The 16,427-nt window shown below is 35.6% G+C and overlaps 1 protein-coding gene across 1 annotated transcript in view; it reads right to left on the bottom strand.

Moving 5' to 3' along the window:
• Window positions 1-822: 822 nt before the first annotated feature.
• SPTLC1 (serine palmitoyltransferase long chain base subunit 1) overlaps window positions 823-16,427 on the bottom strand; it is a 35,707-nt gene continuing 20,102 nt past the window's right edge. The window contains 11 exon segments of the mRNA XM_030237069.2: window positions 823-3,170; window positions 3,669-3,742; window positions 4,588-4,705; window positions 7,643-7,697; window positions 9,189-9,285; window positions 9,570-9,665; window positions 11,076-11,146; window positions 11,149-11,182; window positions 11,856-11,945; window positions 13,789-13,918; window positions 15,572-15,704. Coding sequence (XP_030092929.2) covers window positions 3,077-3,170; window positions 3,669-3,742; window positions 4,588-4,705; window positions 7,643-7,697; window positions 9,189-9,285; window positions 9,570-9,665; window positions 11,076-11,146; window positions 11,149-11,182; window positions 11,856-11,945; window positions 13,789-13,918; window positions 15,572-15,704 — 992 coding nt within the window. The 3' untranslated portion in view covers window positions 823-3,076.

Raw genomic sequence — 16,427 nt, 5'->3', positions numbered from 1 at the left:
CATATATTGTAAAAATTTGTTTCATCAAGACTATTTCAATAAATGACGAACAGTCATTTTAACAACAGCTTTACAGTTAAAATGCCCTCCTTCTCAACTGTCAGATATTAATAGTCAATTTAAAAAATTACCAACATTTATTCTTCTTCACTATTTAAAATACTGGATTTATTATCCACTTAGCTGCAACTCTGCTCCAAGTATGTGGCAAAGTGAAATACATAAATTAATTGAAACAAAATTTATTTTCAAAAGATACTTTGATGTTTGGGATAAGGTCCCTTGTGTTTGATTCATCTCACAGTATCCTACCTAATCGGTTCACACTGAACTCCAGTCTCACGCCCACATCTGAAGAAATGGATGGAAAAAATACCAATTCATCCAAATGTAACTACAAAGCAACTAACACAGATTTGTTAATATATTTATCAGCCAAGAGCACTGGGCAGTTAAGGACCTTAACAAGCTTCTGATTTTTCAAATGTCAGAAGTTTAATCAGAATCACCTGCTGTCTCCCTAACCCCAATCAACATTTTTCTCCAGAGCCATCCATTTCTTCATCTGCTTGCCATAACAGAGACATTTATCAAAAAAGTCAAAATGAAGAGGAGCCAGATATGCTTAAACTGATCAGGGATTTCCCTCTCCATCAGTTACATCTCACAAGTGTCTTAATTTCTTAAATAGACCATGCATATAACCTCTCAGTAAAATACATATTACAAGAGCACTTCAGCTGCTATCAAGCAAGGTATTCACTTTACTGTGATCTAAATGCTTCTTTCCTATATACTGGTAAACAACAACAAAGGACAAAGGCAGTTTTACCAATGTTTTAATGGTGGGTATGTGTTTGTCAAATGACTCAGATTATGGCATCTCTTAGCAACATTTTTTAACTTTTATTTCATCAGAACTACTTAGTCACAGATTTGAAATTGCTAGACATTTCACTCTGCTTCTACCATCACTTCATTTAAAAGCAAAAATACCCAAAAAACCAAGAACAAAAGTAGCAATACAAATCCATGTATCTAAAAATTATTGCTAGTTCTCTAAGCACAACAAAAATTCCACCCCATTTGCAGACAACCTAAAATAAAATGAGAGAATTGAATACAGATTCTGCAACATAGGATTTCAATGCCAAAGGTTATTTGCTTACCTTCCCAGGCTTATCTTAACTCCAAAACCATTTAATATGCTGCACTGGAATCAAAGTACCTCATTTGTTCAAAATTTATGCATCAAAGGCTTGACTTCACTCGAATTTGCAGTTTTCAATTATCCAGCCTAAAATGGCTCAAAAGCTCAAAGCAGAGCCATAAAATTAAATTTCCATTTCTCGCAGTCTCTGAGGGTCTTCAAGATGACTACTCTGCACTTCAGTTCCAGTCTGTAAAATGGGAGTCAGTCTCATTCTGCACTTTTTTCTCTTCTAAACTGTTTGCTTCTCACTGGCTTTTACTCACAGTTAACAGAGAAAACATAAATGCCATTGAAATAGGGATTCTCTTTCACACTGGGATTTCTTTTACTACATTGCACAGATAATGATTTGACTATTTCAAATGTCAAACAGCAATCACAGAAGTGCTCCTACACAACTTTAGGTGCTCTATCTGAACGTACACAGATGAAACTTTTGAAAGCCAGCACAGAAACAGTCCCTGTGACCTGGAGGAAGCATAGACTACTGCTTACCTAAAGCAGAATATTTAACAATATATGGTCGACCATTCTAAAAAATCCAATTGTGTAAGTAAAAATCTGAATCAAACATGATTAACTTTATATTTTACAATGATGTTTCTCAAAAATCATCCTGTAATCCTTGTAGTAGCAACCAAAAAGGCACATAAGTACAAAACAACTCAACACATATTAGGCAGAATACAAAAATTTCAGACAGGCATTCTTAAAGCAAAATTGTGAAATAAAAAGCTGTATTTTCTGTTTTATAAAAAGATGCGTAATTCCTTACCAGTTTCCTGATTGAAGTAAAGTGTCCATATATGTAATGTCCATCTGTGCTTACTTAAAATCCTGACAGCACAATCTTGAAACATTACTTTCAAGTTACTTGGGAATTTTATGAGCACAGATTGACTTATGTTTCAGTAGTATTTGTACCATCTAAACTCTTAGTAGCTATCTGTGAGTCTTCCCTTCTATAGATGTTTGCAGAAAACTAAGGACACATCATTTTTGTGCTTAAAAGTAGTTTGACTAAGCCAGTATTTAGTTGCAGTTTCAAAGCCATGGTTCCTTTTCCATGTTGCCTATTACTCCTCTTTAAGATTGGTACAAAGCTTATCTGAACATACTATACTGGAATTACACCAGTTTCACAATTCAGAGGTTTGAGTTCAGATATTTTAAAGATAATAGTATGAAAAACCTCACCCATAATATCAAACATGCATATAATTACATACGGAATGCAAAAATTAAATAGTATTTGATATGAATTTACTCTCTGGCCAGGCTTTCTTAAAACCAGGCTGCCAAAATGGTTAAGAGAAAGATATATAAACAAAAAGAATTGAAGGTCATCCCTCCTGTAACTCAATAATAAATGACATAATACAGCACAAAATTATCTCTTAATGTGTTATCCTTTTGGTAATATTAGGAACAGTGTACTTTCATTCGGAAGGTGAGAGGGATAATGGAAATTAAGTTCCCACATTCTGAGTAAATGGAGAGAAAACAACACATTTTACATGGTTTGGGGTGAAACTGAATGTTTACACTCATTTTTGAGAATGTTTAAGGTTTTGAAGAAATACATTTAAAACTTTTTATACTAACTTATGAACGAGTCATGAATTCAATAGTGAAATCCCATTTTAAGTAATGCGAGTAAATGGTAGAGTTTGAACTGGAACAACACTGTATCATTCACTAACTCCAAAATTCAGCATTCTTTCCCTGACTGCATTAGAACCACTCTAGAACAATTTTGTTAGTCAGCTTTAAATGCCATCAGTGGAAGAATCTGGAAGTCACTGTACAGTGTAATACACTTATCCTGATAATGTGGGAAAAGAGAAATCCAAAAACAGCAGTCTAATTCAACACGGACTGTGCAGCTTCCTTAAGAAGTGATGCAGCTCTGTCCAGTTCTTGTTCTGTTTGTTCCACTGTTATCACTACTCGAATACTAGAAAAAGAAAACCAGAACACAGAGAGTAAACTTTCCTCCTAGCCTTCCATGTAGAATTGTATTGTACTAATTTCAACACATTAAGATTATTATGTAGGGAAATTATTACTAATTCAAATTCAACCAGGAACAAGACATATGACAAAATAGATGTGATTGGACTACTCTTTGCCCCTGCTCTGCCGCCCCACCATACACACTGCAGAAAACTGTCATCTTTTTTTACCTACAGAGTAAGAGCAATTTTCCTCATGGAAATGTGCCTGCTAACAGGCTACATGCTGATCCCCAAGATACAGGTAGTTTTGATACAGTTATTTCATGGTACTAGCATCTTGTTACACTCACTGAAAATATAACTCAAAACTGGAGCCTCTCCCATTTTTCCAAGAACCAACTATTGATCCAATCTACTGAACAGAACTCCATCGTTGTATGGAAAAGAGATGGCCATAGCCAAAAAAAAATCAAGTAACAAGTTAACTTTCTGCTGACCTGGGTGGAGGAAGACATTTTTCTTCTTTCTCCAAATAGCGAGCCTGTGTTAATGCGATACCACTATTCATGCACTACAAATAAAAAAAATACAGCAAGTCAACCTGGAAATTTCTGATAGCATATCCTTTTGATCACCAAGTACATATAACTAACTTCTATTAATCTGGTGTCAAGATAATTGCAAGTTATTTCCCAAATGGAGGTTGTGAAGGGTGTGCAAAATCATCTCTTAATTTCAATACAGCTTTTACACATAAAACAGTTTAGGATGCAGTGCCTTCAGTTTTCACCTCCATGTAATCAGGCAAACATACCAGATTTATCAGGCATTTAAATCCTATTTAAACATATTTTCAAGGAAGTTAGCTTCAGAATTTCTTTTTGTAGTGTAGTCTTGTTTACCTGCCATCGTATATATAAAGATATATCCAACCTTCCTTTTTCATGCAGGACAAAAAAAACCCAATGTGTATTAAAGAAGGGAAAAATACTGTATATAGAATATGAGATTGTTCACACATAAAAAAAGCAAATTCATGGACTCAAAGAAGAACAAATTGACCTTAAATGGTTAAAATGCACCTCCAGAACACTCTTCTTATTAACATAAAAGTTGTCTAACCAACAACTTTATATGCAGATTTGAGCATTAAAACAGACAGCAGGAAATTACTATTTCCTGAAGTAAATAGTCGAATATATATTTTTTAATCCAGAGCTACAGACCTAACTATAGGCAGCAAGAAATGGTTAGAAGGCGATTTTTAACAGAGCCATATAATCAGCACAGAAACTAAGTTTCTTGCAGCATTCCTGCAAGATCTCTCAACAAGTAACCCAATAAGCCTCCCTACCTTTTCTTCATTATTAACATTCCAAGGCAATGATATATTTTAATTACTATGGTGATACTTACATAATCCACAACTCTTTTGAGTAACTTCACATCATTTTCTCGGGATCCCCAGCTCTCTTCCAACTGTAAGTGCAACGCTGGAGAAAAAGATTCTCCCACTACTTTTAAACCAGAAATCCTAAAACAAATAAAAAGTCTTTGATGTACATCCTACTTGGAGATATTTTGAAATTCTAGATAAGCGTTTCTCCTTTCTAGGTGCTGATAAAAGATGGATTTTTCACTTGACTGATACTAATGCAGACAAAACACGTGTATTTCAGCTTGCATTACATAAAGATATCAAAGTTATCAAGCAAATGTTTTTCTAAGGAGTTTCAGTAAGTTTATATAACAATAGTTACTCATACTTTTGCAAAAAAGATTAATAACCCAGAAATTCTTAAAGAGTCCTTATGAAGATGTAAGAGAAATGTCTCTTAGGCCTGTAATTTGCTGATAAAAACCCAGCTAGCTGGGTCAAGTCACCTTTTTATCACTTAAGATATAACAAAGAACAAATGTTCTGCTGGGGGTTTTGCAAGATTTGTCAAGATTTATGATTTTAAATTATTTCCTGTAGAAACTCTTTACAGCATCATGTGTCAGTCAGAAGGTTCTCTTAACTTAGTTATAGGCCTACAATTGTTCCCTCATCTGTACATAGGAACAGTTGTTAACTGGGTTTCTAGAATTTGACTGAACGACTGACATTTGATTGTCATGGTCCTGATCACTGCTCTAAACATCACACTGATCTAAACATCACACACACTTAGGATTGAGTTATTCCCATCCAAAAATCTGTATTCAATATCCAAGCAAGACCTCTGGTCCCCAAAATTAACAGGTCACATAAATGCATATCAACTATCAGGTGTAATTTTGACTTCCGGATTTTGATAAGCTTGCATAATACACATTTTAAAAATATCAGGCTCATTTTATGGTAGTATCATTCCAAAGAAACTAATATAATCAATCATGCATTAAAGATTTGTGTGTTTTTAAAAGTTATTAACTTCTGTAATATGCAACACAAAATTGTTGGTATAGCCACTGTCGTGGTTTGATTAAGAGGAAGTGAGTTTTTGGGATGCTGTGGTCAAACCAATAGGTGCTCAGAATTTAATATTGGCACCTGGTTTGTCCACTGAGGGCATGGATACGCCTCTGAGAACACAGGGGGTTAAAAGCTGTGAACGCCCGGGGGAAACTCTCTTGGGTTCTGGTTGGTGAAGAGAACAGACCTTCCTTTGCCTGGCTTCGAGCTGGGGTGAGAGGGGAGGCCATGCGGCTGGAGGAGGTAGGCCAGGAGGGAGGAGGCCCCTGTGAGATGGAAGGGTGGGGGAGCACTGCGAGGCTTCGGACAGCCATCCCACCCCCCCCCCACCACCTCCTGGAGAGTGCCTACGAGAGAGGGAGAGAACCTGTGCCTGCGATAGCACGGCCGCCGGCGTGAAGGAGAAGTGAAGGAGAAGGGGGGTGCCTGGCAGGGCAGCCAGCCGTGGGAGTTCATGGACCCTTTTTTTAACCCTTTTCTTGTGGATGATAGAAACCTTGCAAATGCTGATCATCCTGGAGTTGATGAGATAGAGTTTGGGATAGCAGGAAACAGGCAAGTGTGATCGAAGTTGGTGCAAGTGAAAGACGTTGAGAGAAGCTGATAAGAATCCTAGGTGGGAGGAGATGATGGAGTGGCCTTTGGTTGGACTTTTCTTGTATAGCCATGGGCAGAACCCCTTGTGTTCCTGTGACACAGAGACTGCCTTCTAGGGGGAGGCGATGGCTCAGAGCCAGGAGAGTGCGGTGATCTGAAGGAGTGCATGAACAGAGACGACGGGTGAGGTGGGTGGATGCCCTCCATCTTCAGGGAAGAAGAAGAGGAAGATGATCTCTGTTCTTAAGACCCCTTGGCCCCAGGGGGTGAAATGTGGGGGGGACAGGTGTCCCAAAAGGAGAGGGACTGTGCTCTTTTTGGAACTGGACAAAGCATCTTTAAAGGGAAAAACCCTAGAAACAGCTTTGGTCCATGTGCAGCAGTGAGAGCACTGGACATGGAAAGAAGAGGTCACGATGGCAAATGTTCTCCGGGCGGTGCCACACATGACATGGAAACATGAGAGGTTTCAGCTGTTTCCTGGGGAAGTCTGTGGTGCAGGAGGGACGCCTCTCTTCTCGAGGAATTGAGAATTGATTATCTAAAGGGTGGTGATGGACTGACAGTGGGTGATCTGAGGGGTGGGAACTGAATTGAAAATACAAGGTTTTGTCTTATTGTGATGTGTTGGAAATCTGGTGGGGGGAGGAGGAGAATATTTGGGAGGTTTTCATCCTGCGTTCTGTGTGTTTTTCTTGTTGTCCTGGGTTGTAAAGTTTTTTTTTCCTTTTCATTCTTAAGCTGGAGCCTGCTCTGCTCTGTTTCTGATCACATCTCACAGTACATACCAGGGAAGAAGTATTTTCATGGGGGCACTGGCATTGCGCCAGGATCAAATCATGACAGCCATCTTTTAAAACATCATAGTATTAGGAAATTTTAAACCTTATTTTTCAGATGAATTCTAGCCATTTTCTCTCTGCCTCCAAAACAATGGGCACTTTGTTTCATTTTAACACTTAAGTCAAATATGTAAGAACAGTATTGTATTCACGGTGATTGAAAGGTGCATTGAGTTGTCTGAAAGAGTATCTGCTAAGCTTCATCCCAAATGCTTTTATTTGTTTATTTTATTTTCAAAATGCTTATCAATACTTTGTGTCATGGAGAGCTATCACACTTTCCTAACGATTTTAATGTGCAAGAAATTGCAGCCTTCTTCAATAGCCTTAAGGTATAATCTCTTTTCAAAACTTGTAAAGAATTTAAAAAACTTGGACTCTTTTTAGTAGCACAACAGGGACAGTTGGGAAAGAATAATTTTTCTCCTTTAATACATACACAATTGAGCGTGCATATCTCAGTCTAAGCATCTGTAAAACCAGAAACAGATTTGGGCAAGAAGAGTTTCTTTAAAAACCACATTATAAAGGCATAGCCAAATAAAAGCCAAAAAGCCCCAAATCCCATACTTACCCCTGTAAAGCTTTGTGAATCCGTTCACATTTAGCCCGGAGAGTCTGAAAAATGTCTGTTCACAAAAAAAACCATCATAAAAAACCATCATAAAAAACCCCAAAACAAAACAGAAAAAAAAAAGCTTAGATTTCCTTTTTCTACTTTACATTTCTCTAAGATTTCAAATATAGCATTTGGAATCAAACTAAGGTATGTATATCCATTGAACTTAATAAGTCTCTTTACTACTCTTCTTAATGTTCCCTATTCCTATTTCTGCCAGGAAATAACAAGCTTTTAAGTCCTGACAAATGCACTCTTTCCCTTTATCTCATTACTCCAGCTGCATATGGAACTGCTGCTGTTCATGACCATATGGAAGGCATGACATAAACACTTAGTAATGGGACTGAAATGGCAGGTCCAATTTATAAATATCCATAGATATCTATTGCCATGCAGACTCCGCTCGTTGAGCCTTTTCCCAGTTCACTGCCATTCTTTAAGAGAAAGCTGACTCCTGGATTTGCAAACTGTGGCTCTTTTCCTTGGTGAAGGCTAACCCTCCACTACACCTAACAGTCTTTTAACTTACTCTTAATTTCTTCTTGATTCTATTTCACTTCAGACAACTGATCATGGGCTACCCAGCAATTTTCATTTATTTGTCAAAAATTAAATAGTTTATCTCTGCAGATGTCCTTCAATCTGTTGATGCAAATGAGGGTTAAAACCAAATTCACACAATTTCACAATTTGGCCAATTTTGTCCTCATGCGTCTCTCCCCAGTTCCTTAAAAAAAACAACAAAAACCAAAAAACTTCTTTCCCAGTAAGTGTTCCAGTGGCTGGGATTTGGCACTGTTGTGGTCTGGCCTCAACTCCTGGTCAGCAAAAAAGATTTTTCAAGGCTGGGTTGGATGGAGCTCGTGGTCTAGGTATGCCTGCCAATGGCAAGGGTGTTGGAACTAAATGATCTTTAAGGGCTTTTCTAGTTGACTCCCAGAGCAGAATCTTCTGTCTGCTAACTTTATAGAAATATCCTGTATCTGGTCCTTTAATTCAAAGGCAGTTTGTACCCTGATGATTCCTGAGATTCTTGCCTGAATACTTATCTAGAGAAGGAAAAAACCATAATTATATAGTGCAAATGGAAAGGAGAGGGTTGCTCTGTCCTGAAGAAATACATTATCATTTGTTTCTATTTAACCTTCCCTTCCTTCATTTGTGCTGAAGGAATATGTTTTTAAGGAAGAAGCAAAGAGGCATATCACTGATCTAAACAGCAGAATAAAAATGTCTTATTTGCTTTTTAAAAACCATCTGTGTCCCTCTTAGCTTCAAATAACTTGTTTATTTTCAGCTAGAAGACGGAAAGAGATGGAAACACTGAAGAAGAAAATCAGAGTGGGAAATACCATTAAGAAAAAACATGCAGGTAAAATTAATTAACAAAAAAAAAAAAAGAGGACATCAGAATAAAATGGTGAGGCATCAAAGTAGGGAGAAGGACAAGTTAGTTTGGGGTAAAGAAAGGCTGAAGCATAACATTTTCCTGAAGTACCTGGATTATCCTCCATAATATTCAGAGCCTCAATAGCAGCAGCAGCTAACAAAGGAGGTAGGGAGGCAGAAAAGCAATAGCCTTGACCAGACAATCGCTACGGGAGAAAAGGAAAAAAAAAATTATAATAATGTAAACAATGTTTTAAAAGTTAATTCATGTACATATTAAAAACCTCTCCTACGCACCTACAACTACATATAAGGATATAAAACTAGGTCCCCAATTTTTCTACAATATTTCACAGGAACCTGACAGTTTCTGTGTAGAATCAAATAGAGCATAATCATCTATATCATACTTGCAAATGGATATTAATAATTATCTCTCACATATAAGTAACTAATAGTGCGAGACTATTTATAAAGAGATCTGTCTTACCTGATGGTCAATAATAAAGGATCTTCCACAGCAAAATCCACCAATAGAAGCCAGTGAATTTTCCATGTTTGCACTAATAAGATCTATATCATCAATCTGTCAGTTAAATTAACAAATTATTAAAAGATGCTTTTAACTGCATCAAGACTATAAGTTAATTTATTAAAGATACATCTTGTTTCATATTACCATGAATATTAGAGCAGATTTACCAAACTATGACATAATAAAATGAAAGTACAACTGAAATAATCATTTTTAATTGATACAGAAAGGACATTTGAGAAATTGAGATTTATGGATCTGTAAATAAATTGCATATGATCTTTCTCTTCCAGGCACTGCAATGTGAAGAACACAAACAGATAAAATAAATTATTTAGATGCTGCTGACAATTCCACAATGCAGTCAGTGTGTCAGTGTCCTTTAAGAGTATAAGTAGCCCCACTGTAGTCGTTAGGAGGTAGAATGTGATAAAAATTAGGCATAAATCTAATTAAAATAGTCTGAATATTAGAGACCAAATTGTGTTATTTCATTTGTTATTTGCAAATATTTTCTTTTGCCAGGCTTCAAAAGGTTTTGTCTGTAAATGAATTTAATTTAAAAGTCAATTAATTGGAAAGGATTTAACGTAGCTAATTAGCTGCTATCAGCTAATCAGATAGTAGTTGGCATGTTTCACAGTAACACTGTTTCCTTTTCTAAATTAAGGTCTCTTTTCCAAGTTTGGTATTAAGTGAAAACAACAGGACAAAGGGAAAGACAAAATGAATTTTCTGAATTTGTTGTTTCACTTCCAAGCTGAATACAGACTGTGAAAATGAAGTGAAAGATGCTCCACAAAAACACTGGCAAACAAAAAGCATTTCTCCCTTCCCCCCAGCCCAGGGGACTGTGGTAGTAAGCAGCTGCAAGGATACCATTTTGGATTTCCAAAGTCCTCCTCAGCTGCATAAACACCATGAAAAGTAGACCCTTGGAAAAATAGTTTGGCTGAATCTGCTGGTACAGTACTACAATAACACCTTTCAAAGAACCATATGAAGCTTTATATTATTTTTCCCCACGGGAATAAAAGGCAATAGAGCAAAAGAGGATGGCTATGTACTGCAAGGATTTTTCTTATTTACACCAAGACCTCAAATATTTCTGTGACAGCATGACACTTTTAAGTGTAAATAGCCGGAAAAGACAGTATTCATTATCTCATGGAGTGTCCAAAAAAAGGATAGAATTATGCATTGTAAAAATTCTTATGTTATCTTCATCACTAAAGATAAGTAAAACTATTTCAAGTAAGCACATAAAAGACTGCCAAGACCTGAAAGCTCTAGGACTGCTAAAAAATACTACATTTAAATATATATACACATTTTTAAAACTCCTATATTTAAATGTTTACTGTACACTACAAAAATATCTGTTAACAGTACAGATATTAAGAAAAAATTGCACAACTTGCTTCTGTACAAATCTCTCATTCACAACAAAAAAGTACATACATTTATTCCAAAGTGCTCAGTAATTCCTCTTCCATGTGCTCCAAGGACTCCAAAGGAAAGGCTTTCCTCCAAAATATTCTAACTTTGTATTTGTACTTCAATTTTATCTAAAACAAAAGAAATTTTATAAAATATAAGTCAGCACATGGTGGCAAAATGCTCGGGGGAGATAAAGACAAGGACAGCATTCTGAATACTGCATAAAAGTTCTAGAGTTCTGTTCTGTGATTATGACATTTTAAAAACCTTCAAAATTATTCCACCATGTAATACTAAAATTTCATAAATGTTCACATATTAAAAATCCTTTTTAATAGGTTCTCAAGTACTTTCAAGTAAATGCATTTTTACACCATTTCTTCCATCATCTACAAGAATAGAGCCTGCATAAAAAGCCGTCTTATGCTGAATAGCAAATATTTTTCTTGAAGTCTATTTCTGACAATTCGATGAAGGTTTCTTTGAATTTTTTTTTAAATTTTTTAGATATAACCAATTTAACTGTCTAGTATCATACAGTGTAGCTGAAAACACATTATTTTTTACAGGATAAAAATTAAGACCACAGCCATACACTATTTTTAAATCTCAATAGCTTCAATATCCAATCAGAAGTTTCAAAACAAGGTTAAGCTTTGGAATTACCATTTCATGAACATGTGAGAAAGCAGGAAGGTAAACAAAAAAAATCATGCAGAACTTTTCTGTGTAGGCAACACTACTATTTCATGAGCCACATGCTTTCTTGTGAGGTTCAAAAGGCAAACTAAAACCACTTACCAACTCTGGAAGAGGGCAAATGTCTCCTGTGTTCATATACAATCCTTCCACTACAATAAACCTTCGAGTTACACGGGCTTTGCGAGGATTCTTCAGGGAAAGATATGGTTTTAGTTTATATTGTTACTAAACAAGCAAAGCTCTAAACACTTTTTCTATACAGAAGATTTTTCTGAAGGGAATGGCCACTTTTTCAAACAAGCTGTAACTTAAACTTAATATTTTTCATCTGTAACAGAAGTTGAAATTACTCACTGGACTACGTTTGTCTTTTATTTTATTTATTGTGTAATAATTTCAAAGCTTTTGATTTCTACACATGATTTAAGAGGACTTGTTTTGCAACAAATCATAACCAATCCATTTGAACTTTATGAATAAAATTCAACCAATGTAATTACAGAACAAATACTACAAATCTTGGTCCCTATTACTCTCATCATCATTCTAAGCATTTGGAAGACTTTTCAACAAGTGTTTTGAGCACCAGGATTCACAATGCAGCACAAACCTCTTACAAGTAGTGCCTTTGTAAAACACAATGTAAAAGTATTCATAACACTCATGTTACAAAGTCCTTGTCTGATCTCTGGATACAATACAGACCATTAAAATATCTCTCACTTGTTTCTGCTAAATTTCAATTGGTATAATTTCACTTTTGCTATTTTAAAATGTCATTCCTCTGTTATTTACTTTGAACCTTATTGGTATTTTCTGATCAAGGATATTTAGTCACACTTCTTTCATTTTTCCGTTCTTGTAAAAAGATTCAGAAACATCTATTTAACTCTTCTATGTGGTAGGTACCAAACTAGTCACAGTAGGCTCTACTGGCTTTACCAACTCTAATGATATGACCTAGCCTTTTCTAGTCAGTATGCCTTAGTTATACACACATGGTCTGTATTAAGCTCATGCCTACCAATTACGTGTTCACATTCAGTTAATTACAGTAAGAAAAGTTAACCATATAGCTAACTCAAAGCACTCTACTTTAACAAACCAAATGTGTTACACAAATCTATCTGAAAACCACATCTAAAAACTCATGTAAAGATTATCTGACAAAATGTATTTTCCATGAAGGTACATTAACTAGTATGTTATCTATAAATCTGCTGTTAATCAGATCCTTTACTGATTTACACTGATGTTGTTTATTGACAGTGTATCTACTTTAATTTTTCTAGGTCTTATCACAAAATCAGCATTCTTTCAATTGTCTGTAACTTGCCAGCATTCTGCGAACAAACCATACAATCATGATAGCTACTCAATTAATTCTTTTAAAACTCATTTCATCAAGTTATCTGTACTTTCTGATCCTGATCTTAGTAACTGCTTTTGGACATCCTTTTGCTTTACTGTCAGAATGAGAAGCAAGCCACCAAACTGATTCAAATTTTTCACAAGAGAACATCTTAAGAGTTGAATGCATGATAGAGGAAGACTGAGGAAAAAAGTCAACCATATTGATTCTATAAAGAACTAGCCATTTTGTGCTGATTTTACAGTGTGGCATTCAAAGTGACAGTTAACTTGCATGATGTATTAGGTAAATACAGTTACATAAATTTCTCAGAGATAAAAAAAAAAAAAAAGCTCTTCAATAGTTTTTAAAGAAAGACCTGCCTTTACAGGCAGATGACTGACATTATCTCATGTCAGTCATCTGCCTGTAAAGATATTCCCATGCTACTAGTGCCTGTGAACTTAGATCTAAGAGTTAAGAAGAAAAATGCAAATAAATAAATATTTTTCTTAAAAAAAAATTTTTTAATTAAATAAGCAACATTAACTGCTCAATAGAGACTTATGAAAACCAAGTAACTGCCTTTAAGCACTGCACCCATTCAATTACACAATTCAGTAAAAAAACGTGGGGGAGGTGGCACAAAAGAGTACAAATATTTCTTCAAAGGAATGGTACCTTTTGATCTTCACTCTCTTGTTCTTTCAACAGTCGTTCAAGGTCAGCCATATCATTATGCTTAAATAACTTGATGTTACTACGAGATGCTTGTAATCCCTTCTGAATAGCAAAGCAGGCAGCTTCATCTCTGTAAATACAGCAAACCCTTCTAAGTTTGTTACACATGGTGCAGTTATTCAAAAAAAGCTGACTATTAGGACTTATCTTTCTTTTGAGCAGATATTTGTACCTAGGTGTAGACAAAACCAGATGTTTTAAAGCACTGTATATTTTATTGACATTTTGAAAACTCATTTCAAAGCTTCTCAATTTTATATGAATTACAGACACTAAAAGCAAGCCAGCAGGTTTCTAGTATTTTTTTTTTAATCTACTCTCATCCTTTTGTTTGTACGTGACAGCAGTTTGAGCACGGCATTCTATGGACCACGTAGAGTACCCCAGTAATCATCCTAGAAACCTCTCACTTCTTTGTGTCTTAGAAATAAAGTGCAAAGATGTGCCTGTAACATTTACTGTAGTCCTCCAAATACTCAAAATGTCTATTTTAATATCCTTTGAGAAATAATATATCCAAAGAACTAACTCCCATTTTTAAGTGCTGGAACAGCAAATTTCCAACTATGCTGGGGTATGCAATTTCACAGCTGCTTAGGTGAATTAATCTTGCATAAGTGGCAACTAAACCAAATCTGTACATGCTAAATGCAGTAATTTTAACTGCTTTTAAATACAGTTAGATCTTTTGTCAATGAGAAGCTGAAACAGTATGAGATAACTGAATCCCGGGTACAGTGGCATCCTTGAGTAGTGTATGCACAATCCTGGGCATTTGTCTCAAAAACACTGATCCAAAAGACAGTGAAAAACAATCAAAAACATTATTAAATTATGAAAGAACTTCTGTAAGGAGGTCAAATAGGCTGCCTGCCTTGCACTTAGAAAAGAGAGCACCAGAGATTTTGGCAGACAAATACAAAAGTACCATTGTGTTTTAATTTAACCACAGCAGGCAGCTGAGCCCCACATTGACACTCCCTACTTCCAGGGCAAAAATGCATGGGGAAAATCCCTGTCTAAAAAGCAAATGCATTGACAGAAACTAGTAGATATTATATTTGAAACAGGTATTTCTTCATATTTTTCATAAAATGTTCAAGTTAACTATTTGCATGTCATAGAAACAGTGAGGATATTAAAGATCTGAGGTCTGAAAGAACCAGAAGACAAGAAAAATCCATCAGCTCTTACTAAATCCAAACCCTCTTTCTTGGCACAAATTGAATATTGTTACATTGTTTCTCCCAGCTATTGAATCTTCCCCAGACAAATCATGACTGGCTATTCTTAGGTACCAGATACTGGACCTGCCAAATAATTTATTTGCTTCTGCTTCTGTTATTTTAATATGCAACAATATTTATCCAACTACTTCATTGCCAATGGACATGAGGGGAACAAGTCTCCTGGAAGAAAGGTGAAAAGCCAGAAGTATACAGGAGAAAAGCATGTTACTGTATCATTAAAGAAAAAAATGAATTATTAGAATTACATTACTTGAATGCACCAGTTATTTTGCTTTTTTTGCAGCTGAGTCCCCACATCTAAGCTTTCACAATGAATGCAGTAAGTCATTTGTAATATTTGGCATGGAAAAAATATTTGAACTTTGTACTACAAAATGTACTACTTGATCAAAACCAGTAATATTTTAAAACGTCCAACAATACATTTAGCAATCATTAAAATAAGAAGAAAGCAATTAGAAAACAGTACTTACACAAACACGATGTCTCCTCTCTTTGAATATGCAGGGATAGCACTGGCAATTGTTGCAAATCCATATGAGTATATAATGGCTTCCTCTGTCCTCATGAATTTTGCTAGCCGTTCTTCTAATTCTAAGTGCACATCTATTTGAGAGAAAAATCAAAAATCTATTAGCTAGCTTGTTTTCATATAAAAAAATCTGTCATTACTTTTAGAAATCATCTAATTGAAGCAAACAGAACATTTATATGTAGCAATAGTATTAAAACAAGTAACTTCCCAAAACCCAGTTGCAACCAGTCCAGCTTCACTTAAACTGAGAAGTAACCTGTTAGTAATCACAAGTTTTGGCAGATCTGAAAATGTTTATGCAACATGTTTCTCTAATACTCTTACACAAAAGTTTTTAAAATCTACTTGTGACTAGACCACAAATGATGCGGCGTTCTTGGACTGAGACTAGGAAGCACAGTTACTACAGTCAGAAAACAAATTATGTCATTTATAGCAATTAATGAGATCCTGTTGGCAGACCATCAGTCCTTCCAAGCTGATGCTTCCCCTACATAAACATAGCTATCATTATAACAGAACACTGGTCTTGACAGACTACAAGTCATAAATAATTTCCTGAACACACTCTAGCCCATTGAAAAGGTCAAACCTCCAAGCCAGAGATTATTCACCCTTAAGATATATTGACCCAATCAAATACACAGCATGTCCCAAACCAATTTGGTCAAAGTGACCCATGTTAAATCAAAATACTAAAAATTGTAATACCACATAGTAATTGGATTGTTGCTGCAGAAAAGTAACCACAGCATTAAGTATACTGCCTAAGCAAAATATTTTCATTGTCTAAC

The sequence above is a fragment of the Serinus canaria genome, chromosome Z, assembly GCF_022539315.1.
Source record: "Serinus canaria isolate serCan28SL12 chromosome Z, serCan2020, whole genome shotgun sequence".
NCBI classification, from domain to species: Eukaryota; Metazoa; Chordata; class Aves; order Passeriformes; family Fringillidae; genus Serinus; species Serinus canaria.
This window is presented reverse-complemented; position numbering and strand designations above follow the sequence as displayed.